We start from the raw sequence: 26,170 nt of genomic DNA, 5'->3' as shown, positions 1-26,170 counted from the left end.
CAGTGTGAGTATTGGGGATACGTGTTGTTAAATAAACATAGGATGGTTTGACAGGGGTTGCTTCTTTTTTTGTGAAAATGGAGAAGACTTCCTTCCCTCTCAATGTAGTAGGTCAATATTACCAGATTATACTGATCCTGTTGTGTTTGGTTTTCATAGCATCATATGTGAAGGATTTTCCTTCACAAGAGGAAATAGTAGTCCATTTATAGTTTGGATATTTGCAAAATACACTTGATAGTTAGAATTTTAAGTACTGAGTATATTTACTGTATGATGTACTGATTATGGTGATTCTGTGGTCATGATGAAAGGGGCCCTTGAATATTGTTGACCAGGGTAAAGCTAAGTGTTAATCTGACCCTGGGTCCAAGGATTTCATCTCCATGCCTAATGGCAGCCAGTGATGCTGTCTGGACTGCAGAAGTCTGCGAGTCCTTCCATGGATATGCCTGTCCAGACTAGGGCTGAAACAGTATACCATATTTTGGTATACTGTGGTGGTGTAAAGCCACAGTGGTGACACCAAGAGATTTCCAAACTCAGACGACGGTAATTAATGAATTATTTGAATATTACTACACTGCTGGCTCAACTCAAGATAAAAAAGAATATGCACAGCTTTAATCCAAGCAGATAAGATGAATCATTATAAATCCCATTGATGTTTATTGCGTGGTTATATACATATATATATATATATATATATATATATATATATATATATATATATATATATATATATATATATATATAGACACAGCATCGTCTTCATGCATTGGCCATCATCTGTATGGAAAAGAAACTTGTCAAAAAACAAAACGAAATTCATGTACAAAAAATAAAACACTGCATGTCATTATAATGTTGCTATTGCAATTTCATTTATTTTATATATATATATATATATATTAACTTTAAGGGGAAATAGTCCTCCATATGGCTGTGGATTTTAGGAAGACAAGATATAATCCCAAACCATTTCCATTCTGAGAGGAGGCTGAGGTAGTGAAGGACTGCACATATTTATTTATTTATAATCTACCGCCATGCTAAACAGGAGCAACATTTGTCTGTGCTGATATGTTGTTTTGTTTTTGCTAAAGATGGCAGTGAGCATTCTGGTCACACATCTCCCCTCTCATCTGGCAACATTTTTTCTTGAAGTTTGTTCAACTATACTTTTTTTAGAGAGAGAAAAATACGTTTTCGCCTGGAAACCCTTCTGACTCTTATGATGTTTGGCAACTGTCTTTAATGTTTTCCACTCGTTGTAGAATGAGGGACACGTCGTCTTAAAATTAGTCTTTTTAATGAACAGCAACAATTGATTTCCTAGGACCTATAGTACTTCACCTCTTCATTGCTATGGAGACAATTAGGGTCTATGTCGTTTTTCACACAGTGCTTCTGGATTTTGGTTAAGTAATATACAAACTATATAGTTTTTCCTTGTTTTATGTTTGATATGTAAAACCTTAAAATGGAAAGGTGCTTTTCACATGTCTGTATTTGGGGAGCTTTCCTCCTCCTCTTCCTGATTTGCTCCTCCTTCCTTTCTCATATACTTTCTCTTTTGTGCTGCAAAGTACCTGCCGGTTGTTTGCAGGACAGGCAAAAGCTTTAGGTCTTTCTTTGTTAGACTTTATCTTGTGAGCATTTGAACCACAAAGCCATGCCACCAGGGATCTGAGACTGACATGAACTGAAGTAAGTAAATGACACTTTGCTTGACACTTCTCTTCTTTTTGGCAATTTGTATCTTGTTAATCTTGCAGCGATCTTTCACTTTTTATTTCCCACACTGCTATGCTTTTTTTTAATGTCTGCTTTTTTATTTTGAGAAATGAGCCATAACTTAAAAAAAAAAGTATTTTATTTCAGTTTCAGAAACAAAACTGACTTTAACAAAAGTAGTTTTCCAATTAACAAAATGTGTGATTAAATTATGTTTCAATTTACTCTATCCGGTCATTAATTTTTTTCTTTTTGACAAACTAGAGTTTCTATGATTCAGATTAAACTGTTGTTGACAGTTTATGTTGGAGTGGGAGGGAATCACTGCATTGGTGATGGACCCGTGTCTGTCAACACAAACCATGCTCACACACACACACACACACACACACACACACACACACACACACACACACACACGCGCGTCAACTTTACAAGCAGTCGCAAGATAAGCAAGATAAGCATTCTAGGAAAATAATAACATATAACATAACAAACATAGAGAGCAAATGAACCTGCAGAATACCTTTGGACAAAAACAGAGTGTTTCAGCAGGAACATTTCATCATACTAGCAGACGATGTCCTTTGGAAGACTTCCAGGTTTTTCTTGAGTAGATAACCACACTGTAAAGGTCGTAGAGTCAAATCATAAAATCAAATGTTCAACAAGCCTGAACATGTACATTTAGTCTGTTAGTATGAACTGTTAGGCCATTAGAACATGAAAGCAAAGAAATCTCACTTCTTGTATTGTCTAATTTTGTAAAACTAATAAATATCACCAGCATTACTTTAACAGTCTGCATAAGGAACAATGACACAAAAAAGATCAATGTATTAATGACTGATGGACTTTAATAGACTGATGAAGAATTGAACCTTTAATAGGCTATAAAGTGAAATACAGTTTAAAGTTACAGTTTAAAAATGTAAACTGTAGACCTTAAACCTTTTTACTTTGGTGGCTAATTTGTCTTGTAAAGGGTTTCACTGTCCTGTATGGCATGTCTGAAAAAGAAAGGTTTTTGTGAGTAATACTGATATACTCCTAATCAGGTATTTTGCAAACAGCCCCCTGCTGGGACGCAAGATAAGGGAGGATTTAGTTTTTGACTTGTAAATGAGAGGGTGGACTCCCTGTGAATACTGATACTGTTGTTGAATTTCTTCCCTGGCAACTTTTTTCATTTAACTTTTAAATCATTTGGGAGATGAGAACACTGAGTGTTTTTTTTAGTTACAAGATTTTAGCTGCTCCATAAGTCATTATTGCCTGATTTGCATCTTCAGATATTTTCCGTGTTTCTGAAGCTATAACTCATCACCAGGGAAGCCGCAGTCGACCATGATGACTGGCAGTTACTTTTCCACTGTGAACCTGAGCAGATATGGGTATATTGATCAGTTTGGAATGACATGTTTTCCTCCGGCCTTGGCCTTTATCTACTCAGAAACTGATTATTTCAAAAAACGTTTACTGCAGAAAAAAGCGTGTACTGCAGATCAACCTTCGTTCTCAACATTTCCAACCCCTCAGCGGAATCACAAACATCAGTGTTCTGTTTGTACTGAACAGTTCATTGTACGGTAATACATTTTAAAAGAGGAGAAAAAATAGATAATTAAAGTCTTTTAATCATCTGTGCCTGCGTCCAAGGTATTCTTGAATTATATGGTGACACAAGTTATGTCATACAGGTGGTTTTGTAGCTTGTCTTGCATTTTAAAATAGCTGTATTTAAATCTTAATATGCATTTACTATTCCCCAAATGAGCATGACATTTAGGGGAAGATGTAAGGAATAAGGCTCAGGAGCAAATTCCTGTCTACAGCAATAAATGATAAGTAAGGGTTTTATGGTTTGAAATAAACCTCAGCAGACTGTGGGCGGATATTCAATATAACTATTGCAAAAATGCATTCATGTAAATGACACCACCAAGTTGCAATTTCAATATGCATATAAAAATGTGTGTCTACATGACTCATGGTTTCTCTTTTTTTCTGGACAAATTAGGACCTCAAGGTAGAAGAAGGACCAGAAAGAAAAAGAGGAAAACGTCCTGATGCAAGCGACAGCAGATTCTAGATTAAAAAAAAACAACTAAACAACATCCAGCCAATGACAAAGTCCTGCACATTTAGAGACAGAAGGGAAGTCAAGAGCAGACAGAAAAGCAGACGGTACAACATCCAGTTGTGAATGCCTGCAGGGATGGCGGTGACCAAGGAGGAGAAACTTGAAAGTGGCAGGAAGGAATCTGAAGTGGCGAGCCCACCTGAAGGCGGCTGGGGTTGGATGATTGTCGCTGGCTGTTTCATTGCTACCATCTGCATCCGGGCCGTAACCAGGTGAACTGTCTGTGTGTTTGTTTTTGCAACCAAGCGTAGATGTGTTTATAATAATTTATATGGTTTTCACACTGAAGTAGCTGAGTAGTTCTCAACTTTCTCAGCCACCCAGAAGAATGATTCCTGATCATATTCTTTTATGCACATTTTGCAGCTTGACTCTGGCCTGACACCAGCGAGTGTTCTCTGTTGTATAACAGACAACAACTATCATAAAAATCAGGTCATGGAGTACAGAGCCCTCTCAGCACCAGATAAGAGGTGCCCCATAACTGATACGATTTAAATCTCACTCAGCTTTAGTTTATCACCTCTAACATGTAAATGGTTCCCAATTATACCTAAGTACCTTAGTCATTCCTGCATGAAGCCAGGGTTCAAACTCAATCCCCAGCAGTAGAAGTGGGAAAGTAAATCTTTATTATCCCACAGTCACAATTTATTGTCTACAATTTCTTAAGACTATCTTTTCAAACTTTCCAAAATACTTTGAACAGCACTAAAGATAAGGATAAAATAAGTCACAAAATAAAACACAAAATGCTTCATTGGTTGTTATACTAAATGCAAGAATGCCTTTTAAGGGTTATGAGTACAATATACAGCGTGTTAAAAGGGTTACTGGTCTCAAATTCCAAAAGTCAAAATTTAATTTAAAAATCACTGATGTATTAATATTTTTCAATGTTATTCACGTCTTTGTGGCAAATGAATGATCTGATACTACTTGTCAGTCATTGAAAAAGAAAGATCTGTGAACATTTTTGCACAGTATTGTTAAAATGCACTCCATTAACACCTCTCCTCCCCTGGCTTCTGTGTGCAGATGTATTTCCATGTTCTTCGTGGAGTTCCAGATGCACTTTGAGAAGGATTACTCCACCACGGCTTGGATCCACAGTCTGGTTGACTGCACCACCATGCTGTGTGGTAAGACAGTCACCAGTCTCAGAGCCTTTTGTAAGGGTTGCCCGTGAAATGAACATGAATTCTAAATCTTCCACACAAACTGTATTTTAAGCTCCTCTTGGCAGTTTCCTTGGAGCCCGCCTGTCCTGCAGAGCAACAGTCATCCTGGGGGGCCTGCTGTCCTCTGCTGGTCTGGTCCTCAGCTCCTTTGCCTCAAGTCTGGAATTTCTTTACATTTCTCTGGGTGTCATCACAGGTAAGACACAAGAACCCCACCTACAGCACCTTACAGTCATCTGTACTTGCACTGTGCAGTAGTTCTTTGTCATGTTCTACCAAATGCATCTAATCCGCATGACCCAAAAACAAAAGAATTCTAGGATATATTACAGTGAAAGATTAAATACTGACTTGATAACATTTAAAAACATATTAATTTGCACATAAAAAAATGATCTGAACATGCTACAGAAGTTCTGTTGTCAGGGGTCTGCTTAGATATAGCATTAGGTAGGTTTTAGTCAAACTCCAAACCCGTTTGTCCATCCTCTGCAGGTCTTGGCTTTGCTCTCAGCTACACACCAGCCATAGCGATGGTTGGGAGATACTTCGTTGAGAGGAAAGCTCTTGCCTATGGCATCGCCCTGTCTGGTAGTGGCTTTACTTACCTGATGTTTTGTTTTCTTGTCATTTCTATCTCACTTCCCCATCTTCTCTCTTTACCTTTCAACTTACCTGTATTCATTTCTTCTCTCCAGTCTGTTTTCAAGTTACCTTCCCCATTTAGTCCTCCTTGTCGTATTTCATTCCATCAAATCCAATGTCCCCTCATCTTCAGGCAGTGGCATTGGGACCTTCATCCTCGCTCCTGCAGTTCAGCTGCTTATAGAGCATTACTCCTGGAGAGGAGCTCTGCTCATCCTTGGGGGATTTGTTTCCAACCTGTGTGTCTGTGGAGCTCTGATGAGGCCGCTGGAACATAACACAGTTAAAAGGTCAGTCTCGCACTACAAGTATGAAAGAACAAAAATACATTCTCCGCCCCCACACACACTTTCACTGCCACTACATATGAGCATGGTTTATGCATTGATTATTTGGTTTTAGATGAAAGTTACAAGTTGAAATCCCCAAAATATAAAATGTCTCTATTACCTGTTCTAAAACAGTTTTTTTTTCATCATCAACTTGCCAGCATCAACTTGCCAACTGTGTCTCAGATGTAAGTCACTTTGGATAAAAGCATCTGCTAAAATGACAGTAGAAACTATGAAAAAGTTTGCACAAAAAAAACGAGACAAAGAAATAAATTTTAATTTAGGATGCACAGATCTCTCCGTTTTGATTGTTCTGTTTCTTTTGGCCAATAGATGGGGCTAGCTGCTCATTAAAGCCGTCTGTATTCTGCTGTGAACTGCACTCTGCCCTGTTGTTTTCCACAAAGCTGGGATCTGTTTGAATTATCTTTTTTTATTAAAAAGCTTCATAATTGAATTGAATAAAAAATAAGCTGGGAATATCTGAATTGCCACCACGATAAAGAGCCAGGAAAGTCTCTAAATACTAAGGAGTTGCCCTTTTTCCATTTTAAGGAAGGAAGATAGCATAATTCATCGTAACCACAACGTTCAGTTATATTGATAAAGTCCAACTAGTTTGGACTCATTTGGATACAGAAAAAAATGCATTCAAAAAAATGAATAATCAGTTAGAACTGCGTCAGTATTTCTGGCACTGTATTGAACTGGTTCACATTATACTTCAAAATCAGATTTTAATTTTTGCCACTTTGTTGTGTGGTGTCCTTCAAGGTTCAGTCTTAGGACCTATGCCTTTTTTCTATAAAAGCTTCCTCTGGGTCATTTGTTTGGTCACTTTCCAGCTGTTGAATGCTGTTATTATGCGAATGATATATACATTACATTTCTGATCCAGTGTCTTCAAACTGTCCTCTGTCCACAACTGCACACCCTCAGCAGAAAAAAGGGAAAAATAAAATCTGGATATCACCCATGCCTGTCATATTACCTTAGATCACAAAACACATTCAAGACACACACGGTGAGGGGTTTTTTATTCTTTTTTTTTAACCTTTTTCAGAATTTGCAGCTTATTTGAATGTTGTCACATTTTCATAAAATTTCCATCATATTTTCGCACTATATCAGCTTTGATGTTAAAGAAACGATTCCCAAAGGCAGTGCAACCCATTGGCACTCCAGTGAATTCTGCTGTCTTGTCTGAACTACTTGGTGTTACTAATAAACATCAAGTTGCATTTAGTGCCAAGATGCCAAATAAAAGCAGCGAAAGTGTGCAATTAAACCAAACTAAACCTAACCAGCATGTGTTTAGGATTTAAGTGTAATAAAACTGCAGATGGAACAAAGGAAAAATACTGACAGAAAGGAAAAATCAGGAACTAAGGAACAATTTTTTAAATTATGATTTCAAACTGGTTACAACTCTTGTTTAACAGTTTTATGGGTTAACAATTTCTGTCTTATTTCAAGTCCTGTCTTTTGACCCATTGCTGAAGCTCATCCCTCTTTCTCAAAGCCTTCTTTTCCAATCAGTCTCTACTCTCAATAATGGTTTCATGTTAAATTATTAATTCCTGTTTCATCTGAATGAATATTTGCTTACTTTTAGGAAGTTTTGTTTAGCTCGCATGTGTCTCGTCTCTACTGTGAGCAAGTGCAAGAGAAAAACTACCACATAAAACTTTGCACTTCTACCCTTGCCGCCTCTTGCGGCAAGTGTGTATTTGCTTTACAGTTCTGTGTCACACCTCAGTGTTGAAACCAGCTCACAGAGCGACAGTGGACATCATGGCAGACGTGACTAAGATACTAAAGAAAGTAATGACAGAAGGGAAAAGGATTGGAGCAAGAAGCTAGATGAGAAATCTTGGACAGTTTTAAAAGTGACTTAACCTCCACACCAATAGGGGGACCTGCCGAGCTAAAGACGTAACAGAAGAAAAAAAAATCCTTCATGCTCCTTTGACAGTGATTCTCTGAAGTGCGATAAATAAAACTAAAAATACAAAACAACTGAAGTATTTTCAGTGCAGTAACTGTGTGGACCCATGAAGTTTACCACCACCATTTTTATTATCTACTAACTAAAACATAACAGTGGATAGTCCGCTAATGACCACTAAATTGGGAATGTCTGTGCAAACAAGGCAAATAAAAAAAGAAAAAGGTTTTTTTTCTTTCTCTCTCTTTTCAGTTTTTATCCTAGCCTAAGTTTAGTTGATCAGTTAGAGGAGAGTGTGAGATAAAGCTTTGGTAACTAATGTGCTGTTGTTGAACGAATCCTTTGAGCACTTTAATATATCTTATCATTTTCGTCCTCCCTTCTCTGTTATCTAAAGGACCCGGGCCAACAATCTTGAGGACGTGACAACACATGTGGGATCTAAAGTCAATGGACAAATAACTTTTGGCTACAGACACGATGAGCCAAAGCAGCAGAAAATACACATCTTAACGGAGACACAGAGGCTTTTGACTGCAAAGGGAACATTTCACAATCTTGGAGCTGATAACGACAAACTGCAGGCAAACCTAAACCTGCTACCAAACCCGAGGCAGCATGATGCCAGGTCAACAGATCAGAAAATGGCCAACTGCATTTTGTTATGCAACAAACTCACAGAGACTGTGTTGGGGGAAAATGAAGGATCAAGTCTTAAGCTGTCCGTCAGCAGCACAAGTGAAAACTTGAAAGCCATGGAAAGTATGACTTCGAACACATCTATAGTCGTGGATACAAAGAAAGAAGACTCAGGACTTATTGAAGCCAAACCAGCAGATCATTTAGATAAAACTGTCCTTGCAAAGGTTTTAGGAAATGCCCAGCGTTCATTCAGAGATTACTCTGTTTGCCTCAAGTACAGAGAGGAGCTTGGTTTTCTTACGATACCTAACTTCTTGACCCTGTCAGTGTCGTTCCTGTTCCTGGCATACGCCTGTAGCGCCCCAGTAGTTTACCTGGTTCCCTACGCCCTCAGTGTCGGCGTGGAGCAGCAGCACGCAGCATTCCTCATGTCCATATTTGGAGTCTGTGGCATTCTAGGCAACATCACCTTTGGATTGATCACAGACATGAAGTAAGTGCTGGCTGGAGGTTTTCTTCCTTAGATAAACACCAGGTACAGTATTAAGCTGAAACTGTGTCGTGACAGGTTTTCTTCCCTACAGATGTCTGAAGAGATATCGGATGCTAGGATACATGTTGGCAATAGGCTTGGAGGGCCTCTGCTGTATGTTTGTGCCCTCCCTCCACTCTTTCTCCCTCCTGGTGCCATTTTCTGCCCTCTACGGGTACTTTGATGGTGCATACGTAGCACTTATACCTGTGGTCACTTCTGACACAGTGGGCTCTACTCATCTCACCTCAGCTCTGGGGTTTGTCTACTTCCTGCATGCTATCCCGTATCTGGTGAGCCCACCGATTGGAGGTAAGGCCTCATGACAAATGTTTGAGCATGCCATATTCATTTTAATACATAAAAATAAAATATTTCAGATTATTTGGCCACTTCTGCCTCTTTTTAAAAGATAATGTTAGTTTGAGCCTTTCAGATTCTTAAATGTACCACCTGAGATAACCAAGGATGCAAGTTGACATCTTAGAAGCACAAATTACATTTTTATTTTGTACCTTTTGTCCTAAAACACAGTGTATTTTCTCTTTTTTCAGGCTGGTTAGTCGACTGCACAGGGAACTACACAGCAACCTTCTTCCTCAGCGCCACTTCCTACATCATCAGCTGTTCAATAGTGGCATCTATCTTTTTATTAAAACATGCAATAAATATCTGTGGAAGAGTTCAGGCCAAAGAACATTGTTCAAGAATAACCTCTCAGTCAAAACTTGCCTCTTTTTTTAATAAAGAACCGAATTAAACAGCATTTAAAGACTTTACTGAAAATATGCAGTGCACCTAAACTTTGTCAATGTATTATTCCTGTGGGACGAGGAGTGTCAATTTTTTTTTATTTTGTCACTTTGTTAGCAGGATTATGAATAAATAACCTGTCTACATGTCTTGAAAGTTGCACAGACATGAAGGCTGGGAAAAGGAGGAAAAAAAACTACCTTTTGGTTTGCCACTGTACACTAAGAAGTGCAGCTACATAACCCAAGTTAATTGACCAAAGGAATAAAGAAGTATAACACTGATACAAGATTATTGCTTATGGATGGATGAATCAAAACATAGTTTCCTACTTTCCTGGCTGTTAGTTGTCTGTTGTGTTTTATAAGCCATATGGCTAATGTACGTACTGTACCACATATACACTATTAAAATGTTGTGTTGGTTTCAGTGCACCAGTGATGTGGTACCTGCTGTGTGGACCCATTCCGCTGGCCTTTTATACCTTGTAAAAACATTTTAAGCTTGAATAAACTTAAAATGTTCCCGTAGCAGACAGTTACTTAAGCGCGGAGAAGTGAAAACTATTTAGAGGAAACAAACACTACCAAAGCATAAATCAATGTGAGGTTACAACTGAAATTTCAGTTTCTTTCTCTTTCAAATCATCAACACAGACTTGTCACTCTTTACTTCTTTGAAGTTGATCTAAACACTGCACTTTGCACGTAAGAACATGTTGAATCAGCATTATATATTTTTCTAAATAAATGCAATGGCTGTGGTTAAAGTGGTGTTGTGCCGTTAAAGTTTTTGAAGGGACAAGTACACAGTTATTTGTATGTGTGTCTGTGTATGTGTGTGTGTGCAGGAGCTGGGTTTTACATGCAAAATTCAGAATTGCATTTTTTTTTTGTCTTGTGCATGTGTGAGCATTTACAAGGGTGTGTGTGTGTGTGTGTGTGTGTGTGTGTGTGTGTGTGTGTGTGTGTGTGTGTGTGTGTGTGTGTGTGTGTGTGTGTGTGTGTGTGTGTGTGTGTGTGCGTGTGTGTGTGTGTGTGTGTGTGTGTGTGCACGCGCGTGTTTACCAAACAGAACATCCCGTTCTGAAAGTATCCACCCACACACAGGGAGCCCTACTTTGTCTCGCTGCGAATGCTCGAGTGTTGTCTCTGCATCCTTAACAGCGTGCATGTGTGTAAAAATCTACCACACAGCGGTGAGTCTGGATTTATTCATCAGCTTTCAGACACCTCAGTATGATATGCATGGTATAATATATGCACTGTAGTGAAGTGTCTTAAAAGCTGACATATCCTATATACATATATAATTTATACTATATAAATAGTCCTGAAGAGCATAGAAAAGGCACATAAAAGTACTGCAGAGCCGAATGAATGTCAATTAAAACTGATGTATGGTCTCTGGTGCTGACTGCTCGGCGCTTAGGAGAGATAAGGAGAGATAAGAGTTCCCTCTAAGTGTAAGCAAGTGAAGATGCTGGAGGGATTCTGGGGACAAACGTAAGATGATAAGACATGTGATAGTATGGGAAGAGTGCATGAACAACCTTGACACTACGTATGGTTGTGTGGACCAGGATCACTGCCAACATGTGATTATGATGTGTGAGCAGGAGGTGAAGACATGAAACAAGCTTTTTTTAAGATCCACCAGTAAGAATTCAGACTGCAATATAGTCAAAACCTGTACTGAAGATGAATATTAAGTAACCAATATGTTTAAATCTAGATTATTAAAAAGGAGCATGATAAGTCATGCCCTTTAACTAAAATCCCCCCCACAAAGATGGATTTTAAAAGTTGGTGCTCAGCTTTGTAACTTCAGTTGTGTCTGCAGATCGGCTCGTGTTGTTACTCCTGTTTCATGGAATAAAAACTCACTGGACTCGATCTTTCAAGACTCCTGTGTTTTGCTTAACTCGGTGCTAGCTCAATTTGAAGACGTAGTCAGCCATTAGTCCATCATCTGGTCTTCAAACCGGCCCGGACGAGCCACATCAGTTGGCAGAAGAATGTCTCATCTCTTAAAAGAACAGAGCAGCGCGGTTTGAGCTTGAAACGTTGAATCAGAACAAGCCACAAGACTTTTACTCAGAGAATAGTGTAGGTGGACATGTGCAGCCATAATGCACAGCTCCAACACAGCACAGCACAAACATGTCACACTCAACTGTCTAGCATGGTGGTGGAGGGATGATGACCTGGGCTTATTTTACAGTCGCTGAACCCTCCATGAGCCCCACAGTGTACCAAGATATTCTAAAGGTGAGATGTGAGGCCATCTGTCTGTCAGCTTGTCTAAAATTGTGAGCTGTGCTCTTTGAAGAGACCAGAATATGATTCAGTTTCCTGCCATGGAAGTCAATGGAAAGTAGAAAATAAACACATGTAGTGAATGTTACGGACATAATTCACCTTGTTTGTTTCGTTAGTGTGGTTCTACACACCGTTCATTATTAAATGCAGCATGTTGTCCTTCATGTAACTATGACGGTTCAGGGATCGTGGCCCCTTTAAATGTGGTCATGACGTTGAGCTCCATGCGGTTTTAGCTGCTGGACAGCTCCATTTTGTAGTTTCAGTGTTCTGAGGTCGTTCAATAAACAACACACGTTTTCGAATGGGAAATTGTCTCCGCGTTTTTCTGCAATTCCCACACACATTTGAAAAGAACTTTTGACATAAATGACGAATCATCCATTGATTATCCATTACAAGGCGTTGCATCTGCAATTTTCCTCCAGTGAGGACAAATGACTGCTGCTGCAAATGTATAGGTCTCCAAAAATGTGTAGGTACGTGTCAACTCTCGAAAATGACATCTATGTGAGCGCCAGGATGCAAAGGTTCCCAGAAATGGGTTTTTCCATGTGTTACCCACTTTCAGTGGTTTTAATGCTATGGCTCATTGGTTTAGAGGATGTATTGCATTGTAATAGTCAGCATACAGGTCTATCAATGTTGTACTCAGGGTAATACATTTCGTAATCTAATATTCTTCGGTGAACTCGGCTGATGTTTAATAGAATTCTTTTCATCCCCGCTCAATATGGCTTCCAGAAGGTGCATATACGTCACCTGAAAGACTCACAAGTGGCCTCGGTGAGCACACTGTGTGATTTGTGAGCGTGCATGTTTTTGTGTGTGTGTGTTTCTCAGACGGAAGTTTCCACTGTGTAGGTGGATGCGTGGGAGGCAGGCAGAGGAGGGGTTTCCTCTGAGGTTGGCATCCCCAAACACAGACAAGAAAAGGACTTCCCCTGGTAATGCACATGTAAAAAAAAATTCTGACTGTCTGATATTCAAGTATGAGTTATTTTAACCAATTTAACACAATACATTGCCGTGACCAGTTTGTGCATTTTATTCTAGCAGAACATTTTCAGAAAACGTGATTAATAATCACACAGCAGTCTGACCAGCACTGATCCAGCTGTACCCTCCTAAGTGATTTCTTGCTTGTGTTGTTCTCTCAGATGTAAGTCGCTTTGGGGAAAAGCATCTGCTAAATGACAGTAGTAGTAATGATTAAATCTTCCTCCTTTCCATCTTCCTTTCCATTTCTTATCTATTGTTAAGTGTTTACATTTTTCTGTCGCTCCATAATTTGAACATAAGGCGTGCAGTCTCTGCCTTCATAAAGAGCATGCACATGTCCTTGTCCTTGGTTCAGTCTGTTTAGAAATTGCTGATCCACGTGGGGAGCAAATGTCAATGTGATGGAGAAGCAGAGAATCAAAACAGCCACCATGCCAGAGCTTGTGCTTACAGATATGTGCAGATATGCCTATGTTCTTCTGATCCTTTTTAGTTTTCATTACATTTTCAAGAAATGTACTGTAGGACTACGTCTCCCTTTTTTGGTCCGAATGCATTAACTCTGAGTTGTTAACAAACTTTTATAGTTGGAGAACAAATGTGAATTAACTTTTAATTAACTTGACACCTTAACACTTCTGTGTCAAAAACTTTTCATTTTTCTTTCAATCCACCATTCTCGTCTCATCTTAATCACATACACTGCTGAACTGCAACAGCAGAGCTGATCTCAGGCGGGAAAAAGGGTCTCGTCTGTACACGGATACGCACACATGCACACGCACGAGACACCTGCAGCGTTGGTTTACACTAGATTCACTCGCTGATAAACTTTTGTCAGGCTACAGCCAGGTGCATAATGCCACTGCGTTTGTGTAAGAGTGTACATGTTTCACCACATCACACACTCTCATGCTTCTGTGGGTAGACAAACACTGAACAAAACAAAAGGTACTCCAGGGGAAACACAGATAAAACGTCTTTATCTAAATCATCGTATTATCCTATCAGCTGTCATGTGTACTCTTTAACACTTTTGATCCACAAAGAAATGTCAAACCTGTTATGTATGTGCACATATGCTTGGAACAGATACAGGGTTATTATTTGTAAGTCGTTGAATTCATTAAAAAGAGGAAGCCGGAATTATCTTTTCATTATTCAGTTTTATGATATTATGAACGTGTTGAATGATTTCTTCCACGTATGTTGAATACAATACATTTAATGATAAATTAAATGATGTAAATATAATTGACATTTTATCAGAGGTCAATCAAATGAAAATAAAAAGATAAGCAAGATAACTGATCTTTTTTGTGTATTTTTATACCAATGCTGGACCCAAGACTCCACGTAACATAACATAAAAATTACAACAACAAACAGCAGCTATACTTGCACATTATAAAGTCTATTCCACATATAAAAAACATACAACTCATGTAGTTTTCAGTTACATCTCACTACAAAATTCACTTTTTTATGCTATTCTTTTAGGCTTTTTGGAAAGCACAGCCAACAGCTGTGTTTGTTTCCGTTTGTCAACCATATTTAAAAAGTTCTCGGGAAAAATTGAAATGATAAATACAAAAATTTACATCCAGTGTCTTTTCTTTTTGGCGTTTCCACTAAGCGGTCCGGTCCAGGCGGTGCGGGCCAGAAAGGTTGGAATGGTCCAGCCAGTTCAGGTGAGTGTTGCCGCTGCAAGTGGAACCGCCACTGGGCCCGCGGGGCTTAGACCAAATGCCAAGCGTGTCATCACACTAGAGCAAAAACAACAAACATGATGCTACAAACAACAACAATTGGAGGACATCCAGCTGGTCGTTCTTGTTATTGTTAGCTATCGCCAACTATAGCCAGGAAGGTTTGTAGCTCCAGAGCCCACAAGATTGTTTGCCTATTATCTTTCCAATGTTGACTGAACAGCATGTTTCGTGCTTGCTTTTGTCGTGGGGGGTGACTTTTTTCAGTCAAAGGATTGTAATGTACCGTAGCACTTTCATATGGACTTACAACTGAAGGGGCCACAGAAATTGTTTTGTGTTCAAGATATCGTGCCCATCTAATCAGAAATTGGATTACTAATGAGAGTAATGATTAAATCATCCACTGAGTGATAGCGTACGGGTCGGCTAGTCAGGGTTAATTTCTTTTAGTAACAGTCATGGTCCTGGCAATTAGGTGAATTTAGGTACTCATACTAGGTCACTAGTGTGAGTTTTACAAAGTATTATTTTCATCCATAGCTTTCAAAACTAATTTATGGCTGCTAACGCTGCTACCAGGTTACAGTCGAAGTTGTTTTGCCTTCAGCTATGCTCCGCCTACCCAAATATGCCATAGTCAGTGTGGTTCCATGCACATCTAAATCAAGCTATTGGCAACAATCTAGCTAAGGATTAAACTGGAGGTTCAGAGAAATCCAAGTATACATGCGCCAGAAGACAATTGATAATTGAGTGATGCATTCGACTCCGTGACGCTAGGTGGCACGTCACGCACTTTCGCGTTGGCGTTCTTCCAGTAATTAGGAAACAAGCGCAAAAAAATGTACGCTAACAATGCAGTAGCTCTGTAGATTTCATACATACTAAACCTGATCATGTTGCAGGTAAGATGCACGCAAAGTGTCCCTCTTCTTCTTCTGTTACTGTGTTGTTGTGATGCCGTGACTGTTATTATTCCCGCTCCTGTGACTCGTCACTTCCCGGGGCAGTCAGTAGCTCGGTTCAGCATGGGTTGCGTATAGATGCCAAAATTATTTGGATTGGGATGCATTATCTGGCACTAAAAGTTTGATCTCAAGAGCTTCAGTTTGGCCCGGCTAAGGTGTAGATATACATGGCTTTTAAAAATTCGGTATTGGTCGGATTATGGCAACGACTTTCTGTTAATGCATGTAAACGTACTGACTGTTCGCTAAAATGAAAGGGGTCTATAAGCTGGTCACTGGGATACAAAGGTAACTGAAAAAAAAGTAGTAATAACAACTGAAAACTTCAATAAAAGACAAAAATCCTCTGGTTTTACACAACATAAATATATTGTTTCCAGTTTTATACATTTACATATATGTTATTTCAGTATGTCTGTACATACTGAACAGTAGGACCCCCAGATTTACCATGGTCAATGGAAATTCAGTACATTTGGAGCCAGCTCCTAGTGGTCATTTGAGGAACTGCGTTTTATTGCACTATAGCATCTTGACTAGTTTACTGCCACCTATACGTTTTTATTTCAAAAAAAGAAATCTTTTGCTCAGTGTCGAGCAGATTCAGAGGCAGATAGTATTTTCCCTGATACACATGGTGTCACTACTGCTTTTAACCAACGAGTAAAAGCGAGCGTAATGAAAGGAAGGTTGCTGTTTCCTGTCATGTCAGGTACTTCAAGCAAACATGAAAAACAGCCCCGTAATATCTGTTAGTAATTACAAAATTAACATTTACTTCTAGAGCACCTTTTACAGACACGGAGTATTTTAAAGTAAAATCAAATATTATCTTATCTAAGATCAAAATACCTTCAACTGTTTGAAGGCCAGAGCCTCAGGAGCTGCATGCTGACCTGCAGTCCCCCTCTGACCATCCCAGTGTCGGCTGTCTACATCTGTTATTATAGTCGTCCCTGTTGTACACCAACTAACAATGTATCAGTCATATGTACTGTACATAGAACTCTTTATTCTTTTTATAGTCTCTTTATAGTTTTTACCTGCCATTGTTTGTGTTATAATTGCTCGGGGGTCATGTTCTGGGGCTCTGGAAAGCGTATAGGGACAACTTGTTTTGTAATAGACGCTATATAAATAAAATTGAATTGAATTGAATTGAACTGTCATGGAAACCTTTATCTTTACAGGTCTGTGACAGTTTTTGAATTTCTGAAACACTCAGACATATACAGTATCTAATTTATGCATTATGTGCAGTACAATTAAAACTCTGCTCCAATCATACATTTGTAGACTTTTGTTTCTCTTTGGGACTTTGTCTGTCCTCGACAGTCCTTCTGAAAAAGAGAATCATCTGAACCATCTTTAACAGATGCTGGTGCAGCTGGACATAAAATCAGATGTGGATTTACCAAACAAATTAATTTTCATGGCTCTAATTTTAGAATGTAAAAACAGAAATAGTTTGGATTCACTCTTGCTTGTTGAGCCTTCAGAGAAAACAAGCAAAACAAAACTGACAGCATCGAGTGGAAGCTGACCAGGTATGAAACTGAAATAATAAATTACTTGAACAAGGGACAAAGAAGTGAGATTCTTTTTTTAATCTTTAAGCTGTTTTTCAAAGAGATTTTTATGGGACAACCTGTTTTTTCGTTTTTAAGATTTGCTATATCTCATTTGCAATGTGTGTAACTTTCATTTTGAAGTGTATATGGTTAAAATAAACAACTGCAGTGTACTTTATTAGGTACACCTGTCCTGTTCGTTAAAGCAGATTTCTAATCAGACAATCACATGGCAGCAACTCAATGCATTTAGGCATGTAGACGTGGTCAAGACGATCTGCTGCAGTTCAAACAAGAGCATCAGAATGGGGAAGAAAGGTGATTTAAGTCACTTTGGTACAACAACCATGCCACGTTCAGATGGGCTGGTCTGAGTATTTTTCACCCACAACCATCTCTAGGGTTTACAGAGAGTGGCCGAAAAGAGAAAATATCTCGTGAGCATCAGTTCTGTGGGCGCAAAGGCCTTGTTGATGCCAGCGGTCAGAGGAGAATGGCCAGACTGGTTCGAGCTGATAGAAAGGCAACAGTAACTCAAATAATTATTAATTACAACCGAGGTATGCAGAAAAGCATCTCTGAACCACAACAGGTCGAACCTTGAGGTGGACGGGCTACAGCAGCAGAAAACCACACCGGGTGCTACTCCTGTCAGTTAAGGCTAAATTCACACAGACTCACCAAAACTGGACAACAGAAGATTAGAAAAACGTTGGCTGGTATGATGACTTGATTTCTGCTGTGACATTCGGATGGTCGGGTCAGAATTTGGAGTCACCAACATGAAAGCATGGATCCATCCTGCCTCGTATCAGCGGTTCAGGCTGGTGATGGTGTGGGGGATATTTTCCTGACACACTTTGGGCCCATTAGTAGCAACTGAGCATCATGTCAACGGCACAGCCTACGTGAGTGTTGTTGCTGACCACGTCCATCCCTTTATGAGCACAATGTGCCCAACTTCTGATGCTACTACTATCCAGCAGGATAACGAGCCATGTCATAAAGCGTGAATCATCTCAGACTGGTTTCTTGACCATGACAATGAGTTCACTACTCAGACGGCCTCCACAGTCAACAGATCTCAGTCCAATAGAGCACCTTTAGGATGTGGTGGAACGGGAGATTCACTTATGGATGTGCAGCCGACAAAATCTGCAACAACTGCGTGATGTTATCATTTCAATATGGACCAAACTCTCTGAGAAATGTTTCCAGAACCTTGTTGAGTCTCTGCCACGAAGGATTAAGGCAGTTCCAAAGACAAAAGGGGGTCCAACCCGGTACTAGAAAGGTGTACCTAATAAAATAGCCAGTGAGTGTATGTTTTTATCTGGCCAGCAAGGAGTACAAGTATTTCTCCTTTTCTTCAATATCTCCATATTTCTGAATTATATGTCTGTGTTTGATAATCATCTCATTAGGTAAAATGGCTTCTTTATGTGGTCTAACCCTTCTGAGAAATGCCAAGTCATGTGTTACGAGTAATCACAGTGCTAACCAGTGTGTGTGCCCAGTGTGCACACATTTTTGTGACATGGTCAGACCTTGTGGGGAAAAAAAAAGTAGATCACTCTAAACTCTGCTTTGTAACATAGTTGTTTCATAAACCGCACTTTGGTGAACATCTGGGTGAAATGTAAGTTGATTATGAAAAAAAAAGCTGAGATAAAAAAAGAAACAATCATATTTATGTGCCTCTTGCCTTCTGCTTAATAAAAACCATATTTGTTGCCATGGCAAGAAGCTGAGAAACGCACAGCTTCTGGTTTTGGTTGAATAACTAATATGGCATTTAAAAAAAAGCACGGTTGAAGGAGCACACAAAGCAACAAGTCAAACAATTTTTGCAGTCATACTGTATGTATTGCTGCTTATTTGCTCTTTATATCCCAGTAGGACATAACACATTAAGGGTTAATCAGTGCTCTTTACCTTTCAAACAAACGACCAACAACAAATCTTTAACATCTTGTGACGGAAGCTGTCTCCATGACACAGCAAACCCTCTTTTAGAGAGAGAGGTTAAAACCACAAGCAGTTTCTACAATAAACCCAACACCTTCCACTCTAGCAAAAGAATCTTCACATTCAGTCACATGGTTTCTCCGCTCCGCTTGAAATGTAAGAGGGACCGTCTGCTGAAGCTAAGCTAAGTTAAGTGTTCCCTGGCGGGGAAAACAAATCAGATTTTTCGTGCACTGAAGACAGATGGGGAGAGACAGCTTCATTTGTGGTGGCTGAGTTCACAACATTTGTGGATATATACTGTTGTAATTAGGTTAGCACAGTGCTCAGTACTTCTAAATACAAACAGTCATGAGAAGCACATGGATCACATCTTGTGGCCAGTGAGGGCACCATGTGGACATGTATTGTTTATGTTGGAAAACACCAGATAGTCCTGAAATTATTTGCAAAACAAGGTCAAGCGGCAAGGAGAGGTGGTGTTTTCTGCCAGATAAAGGGGTTTCTGTTGTAGTTACAATGAGGCAGGAACTGTTTCTGCATGAATTTAACAAATTGACACAGCGGGTACACATTGGTGTTGCTTTCCAAACAGCTAAATAAACATTTTGAAGCTGTGTATCTTGACAAATTATCAGACACATCTAATCATTAAATCAAATCCTGACTCATGGAGATATACTCTTGTTGTATTGGTCGCCTTAGTTGATCACAATCTGTAATTTTCTGCCTTGATGGTGCTGAGATCTGGGAAGATGGTTTCAAGATGTTTCACTATTGTTGTACTCATAGTAGGAAAATGTGTTTCCTGCCCAAACTTTGGCCACAACAGTAGTGACGTTTTAAGAGGAAATTGCTTTTGCTGCTTTATTTTTACACTACAATTATCTTTTCCCCAAACTATAATTAGGTAAGTAACTAGTGCTGAAACCTACGTCGAAGTGAATGACAAGAGAAGAAAAGCCAACGCTGCAGCGTTGAGTGCAAAAGACATTTTTAACACCCAAAAAGGTTTAGCTTCATTGTGCCCTTTTTGTAAGCATTCTTAATAAATTATATAACCAGTTTACATAACTATAGCTGAGGTGTTTCGTTGCACGATGACATTTGAATGGATGAAGAAAATAAGTGAACCCGGTGAGCCTGTGTTGTATTATTATGGCGGTGTTAGAAGAAGTACAAACTTAAAGAAAAAGACTAGTTAAAAATACTCAAAATGAACATCCTCAGCAATCTTTCCAACAGGCGTTGATTTATTGAGTGCAGATAATCCTGGGAACCTTAGGTTAGGGGGGAGCTATAAAGTCTCAAGGCTCAGTTGTTTGGTCTGGATCATGGTCTGGGAGGTATCATCTACATAAACATGGTAAGTCTAAAACTCCAGGAATACAGTATACCGACCGATTTTATCAGCCCCATGCCATCCCTCCAAACCTCATATCTGCGGGCTTTTGTGTACACCACAGTTCACCACAGTTCACCACTGTGTCCTTAGAATGCACCCTTTTGGAGAGAGGTTGTGTGAAGTACTTATGAAGAGTAATTGATGTCCTACCTGAAGATACAGTGCTGTGAGGAACATTTCCGGCCATAGTCTGTCGGACTGTCACACTCAAGGAGAGGAGGTGAGAGTCTTGAGCAGTGAATTCCATGTGTCTGTGCTCTGAGACGTACATGTACCGGGTGGTAAACTGTTGCACTGCAAAATCTTTTACACTGGATTTTCTTGAAGCAACCTGGGGGTCAGGATTTAGCTCATACCATATCACAAAAAAGACCATATTACACAGATCCGGTCCATGTAATGTCTGATGCAAAAGTGACAAAAATGTATGAGGTTTGAGTTGTTGAGGTGATAAAATTTGCTCTAGACCTCATTCTGAGTGAATGTTACAGATTACAGCAGAAGTCTTCCCTGATTCTCCAACCTGTGTGCGCCGTGAAACACTTTCTACTAACTATTCATAAGTATTTCTCACAACCTGTTTTTATTATCATTAAATTGATAAAGAGTTTAAAAAAAAACAAAAAAAAAAACACCACATCACATGAGGTCATGATGTGAGCTTCATTTAATTATTTAATTATACTCCATCTGCAGATTGGATAACATTTTAACTACATGGATCTTTTTGGTAAAAGCTCAAACAAAGAGCCTCTGAAACTTTTCAGTCAACTACTTTAATACATTTATTTCTCTGAATGACTCTTTTAATGTAGTTTTTTTTCCCCCTCAAGAATGGCAAAACTTAAAGCTTAAAGGCTGAAGAATAAACTTTCACCTTCGAGGGGTGCTGTTGATTCAGTTTAGTTTCTGTACTGTATGTTGTCATGGATCTTTAGACCAATATACATACAGTACATACATGATATTATACTTTTGAATTAGACTTTGCCATCTGGGAGAAGGCCCAACTCTATCTGCAGTTATGTTCACATCTAGTATCTCAGACACCATGCTCACATGATTATATATTAAAGAGTCTTGACAAATAATGTGGAACCTCTGTACTCCACTAAACCGATACTAACAGGGCACAGTCATACGACACTTATTTGCATTTTCCCACACAAATGTTACAGACGGCAGTTGTTGACTTGACAACTGACTGACTGCCAGACAAGTGAAAATGTACACTTTGACAATGAATCTTCTGGTGTGGCAGCTCCTGGAACCTAATCTCACTAATACACACATGAATCTCTGTATAAATTGGTTGACACGTTACAAAGTTTACTGTGACATTACTGCCAACTAATTTGTATGACACCATTTGTCAGAGAGGATTCTTTTATCAATAACTGATGTTACAGTTTTTCTCAGTCGCTTTGGTACATTTCTCAGATCATCCTCGACATTTGCAAAACAGTAAGTGCATTTCTCAAAACAGTTCGTACAAATAGCAAAACACCATGGATTACCTGCAAAAGCCAGTCTCTTGCTCAAAATCCTTAGTTCATCTCTCAAAATTAAATATCTGTGTCAATGAACGTGTCAGTGCATCAGAATCACAAGTGCTTGTGTCATTGTGTACGGATAAGACAGTCAAATTGCTTAGTCTTTATCTCCCTTAGTCTTATGGCATTGTTTTGTACAACCATGGTGCAAATAGCCTCCTCCTGTTCAGGTGTGAAAAGGGGCCCTCTGCCACCCCTGTGAAGTTGTCTTGCAGTCCTATGTGGAAAAAATATAGTAATGCAAAACACAAAATTGAGTAAGATAAAATGTCACTGTATATAGTATACTTACTGTATATTGTAAAATGAAAGTAGAATACTGTCATATTGTATGAAGCATTACAGAAAGTGTACAGTATTACAGTACAGTGCCTATTGTTAGATTACATACCTGTTCTGTCGACGAAAAGTCTGAACGATTGAGGACACAGTTGTTCTCCCAACATTTGGCTGCACCCTTCGACCAGCCTCGGCCATTGTAAGCCCATGATTGAGAACATGGTCTACAAGTGTAGCTCTTATCTCATCAGGAACGCGCATATGTCCTCGGCCTCTTCTGCCTCTTCCTCTGTTTTGCCTCCCAACTCCTCCGCCACGCAGCCTCACTCCTCTTCCTCTTCTTCTTCTCTCTGGCTGTTGACCCCGTCCAATTCCTTGTCCTTCCATTGTCAGACATTGTAACATTGTGTTGTGCTCCGGCTATATGTATACTTGCCAGCTGATAGTTCATGAGATGCACCTTTGAGCTATTTCAGAAAACGGGTTGATCATTGGTTGATCTAATGCTTGACATATTTCCCTTCATTACAGAAAGTCAAGATTCACCTGGGCTCAATTTACCAATTCAGGCCAGATTTAGAAACAAAGTCTAATGGAAATGTATAGAAATATGCTGACATATTATGACAACTTGTTCAACCATTTTGCATGTAAAGACTTATGCGATGAACTAATGCCTAAATGTTGTGGGGGGTGAGACTATTCAACAGAGACCCATTATAATACATTTTGATCAACATGACATACACAACTGATAATGTAGGAAACAGCAGAAAATTGTACATTATCATTTGCATGGATGACAAATGCATTTGCAACTTGTTCAAAGAAATGAGAAACTGCTTTTTTGATGTGCACAAGTGACACAATGATGTGAAGATTGAACAAGTAGTTTCGAGAATTTCAATTCTGATCTGAGAAATGTACCAAAGCGACTGAGAAAAACTGTAAATGAATTACTTACAGAGAAAGAAAACAGGACTGTAATGGTCACATTATCACTCTGTATTCTAAGAAAAGCTTCACACATACATTGAAGTATAATTTCATGATAACATATAAACTGTTAAGAGCTTGAAGTTTCTCAGAAAAGGCTCTGTGTAACTTATCTATTTTAGCTCTGCTGGCTTATCTTATGATAATTACTTTACATTAATTCTGATCAAATCTTTCCACACATCCTCATTTCAAGTGTCGCTACCAAAACGACATCTGAAACAAGTGGTACCAGAGCTGAAATGCGGACTATCAGATTTCCACTGGGACCCCGTGTTGCTCCGTCTGGCACCAAGGGCTCGGACCTGCTGGGGTCACCTGCAGTCTGCTAAGCCTGCCGGCCAAGGCCTGCAAGTTGCAGCCTGACTGACTGAGGGTCTCAGGAAATGTCTGCTTGTAAGAAACCTGAAATGATCTGCAGTGGCTCCTGGCTCCTTCATTTGATCCGCTCTGAAGGAGCAGGATGTCCCATTTCAAATGTTTCTTCAAGAACGACATCAGAGCTGATAGCTGCATGTAGCCAGGCTGCCTGCCTCTTAATTGAGCTCTGCCCTTGGATATTTCCAGACCAGCCCACTGCCAGTAAGGTGGTTTGTTAACACAATTAGGGCCTGATTTACTAAAGGTTTGCGTGTGTAAAAACGTGTGCAAACTTGACATCACCCGCAAACCAAAGTGCCAGCTGATCTACTAACAGCGTGCAAAGAGGACTGCGCCTCTCAAATGCGCAAAATAGCACACGCTATTCATTTAGTACTTTTGCCCTGATGAATAATCAATATGGGGCGTACCCGCCAGAAATCGCTAAATACTGGGAGGGGAAAAATGCAAATTGGTCCATTTACCACGCGCAATGAGATTTACCAAGCCTGAAAGTTTTTGCGGGGATTGTGATTGCGTCTGTATTTAATACGTTCGAAAGGAAGGTGCTAATCTCCACATGCAAAAGGAGAAATATTTTATTTGAATGTTAAATCGAGTATTATTCAGCAAAAGGTTGCCACAGGAGGCACATTCATTTTTTTATTTGTGATAATAAATAAATCACGTGTTTTCATGGAGAAAAAAGTGTTTCTTATTGTGCGCCTATACTTGTTCTGCAGTTGTCATACCCCGGTGTTGTGCCGTATTCAGCACCCCTGCCGTGAAAAGCACCCCCTCGTCTGACAAAAATTATATTCTCATTCCGTGTCACGTTCTGTTTAGCATCCAGTTTTGTGTTAATGATTCATGTTTAAATGTGCTCATGGATTCCACAATAGTCATACTTTCCCACAATCACAGTCACAGATAACAAAAATCGGGTAAATGGTTATTGATGTCATTAATTAATAGCCTGCTTACTGTGTTGTCTTCCATAATATTTGTAAATATATATAATATAAACTCCTAAGTATGTGTTTGTGTGAGTGTGTATATATAAATATATTGAAGTGTCAGTGTGTTGTTTTTTTTCTTGGTCTACTTATCATTGAATATACGAGGGGGTGCTTTTCACGGCAGGGGTGCTGAATACGGCACAACAATTTGCCTCTTCCACTAATATCTCTAACTCCAACTCGTCAAATTTCATTTTTCGCTTGCGACTTTATCCTGCTTTCCATCCAGACTCTCCATGGCGCAAAGTTTGCGCCGCAAACCGTAAGACACGCAACACCTCATTTAAATACTGAGGTTTGCACCTGTTATCAATTGCGCACGCAATCTTAGTTGATCACCCGCAAACCACGCAACAACAGCACGCGCAAACTTTTTCAGTGCACACGCAATTTAGTACTCTTTATTTAGGATCTTAGTAAATCAGGCCCTTAGACTCACTTGCTTTTGGGGTCAGCCCCTAGTGGTCAGTCAAAGAACTGCAGGTAGATGTACTTGCATATAGGATTCAACTTTGTTAAAGCAGCATTAAGTAACTTTTCCACCTTAATATCACATTTCCAGAGTCATTGTGATGGTACATCAACTTCCAACAGGTTTAATGAACCTCTGTCATGGTCTGAGGGGTCTGTATCACCTTCACTGGCACTATGTAACTTTGAGGAGCATGGTAGGAACCCTGCCACACTAAAAAACTACACATTTTTACGGCTTTGACTGCTTTATGTCATATGTCACTTCCCCCTCCTTCCCGATTCGTAGTCGAGATGAAAATGGGCGGGGCTTGGAGCTCAGAGCTCCGCAGAAGCTGATAATCCTTTGCTGTGTTGTGGCTGCAGCAGCTCCACACAACAGACGTGGGGAAAAGATCAATAATGGTTTAACTTTTCACCGTTTTCCTGCTTGGAGGAAGAACCACGGAGACCAAGCATCTGAGATAACAAAGAGTCGTCGGCTCAGTTGGATCGCGGCTGTAACGACCAAACATACATTCACACAGGTTTTATTCCCCACTTCTCCAGCTAAACGCAGTTGCTGGCCAGCTCTCTGCGGTGCGATTAACCCCAATCTTCAGATAAAACTAGTTTGTTGAGGAAAAGATATT

General features: G+C 39.5%; 2 protein-coding genes across 2 annotated transcripts in view; one reads left to right on the top strand and one right to left on the bottom strand.

Moving 5' to 3' along the window:
* Positions 1 to 26,170, bottom strand: part of LOC133463244 (uncharacterized) — a 401,257-nt gene that overhangs the window by 338,649 nt on the left and 36,438 nt on the right. The window lies entirely within an intron of this gene.
* LOC133463774 (monocarboxylate transporter 12-B-like) lies at positions 1,582 to 10,682 on the top strand. The gene is made up of 9 exons (XM_061745486.1): positions 1,582 to 1,710; positions 3,758 to 4,092; positions 4,919 to 5,022; positions 5,114 to 5,257; positions 5,557 to 5,652; positions 5,840 to 5,996; positions 8,384 to 9,121; positions 9,213 to 9,472; positions 9,715 to 10,682. Exons 2-9 carry the CDS (start codon positions 3,944 to 3,946, stop codon positions 9,918 to 9,920), a joined length of 1,854 nt encoding a protein of 617 aa, XP_061601470.1. The 5' UTR covers positions 1,582 to 1,710; positions 3,758 to 3,943; the 3' UTR covers positions 9,921 to 10,682.

Source organism: Cololabis saira, chromosome 17 (genome assembly GCF_033807715.1).
Source record: "Cololabis saira isolate AMF1-May2022 chromosome 17, fColSai1.1, whole genome shotgun sequence".
Classification (NCBI taxonomy): Eukaryota; Metazoa; Chordata; class Actinopteri; order Beloniformes; family Belonidae; genus Cololabis; species Cololabis saira.
The sequence above is the reverse complement of the archived record's forward strand: the minus strand, read 5'-3'. Positions and strand labels throughout refer to the sequence as shown.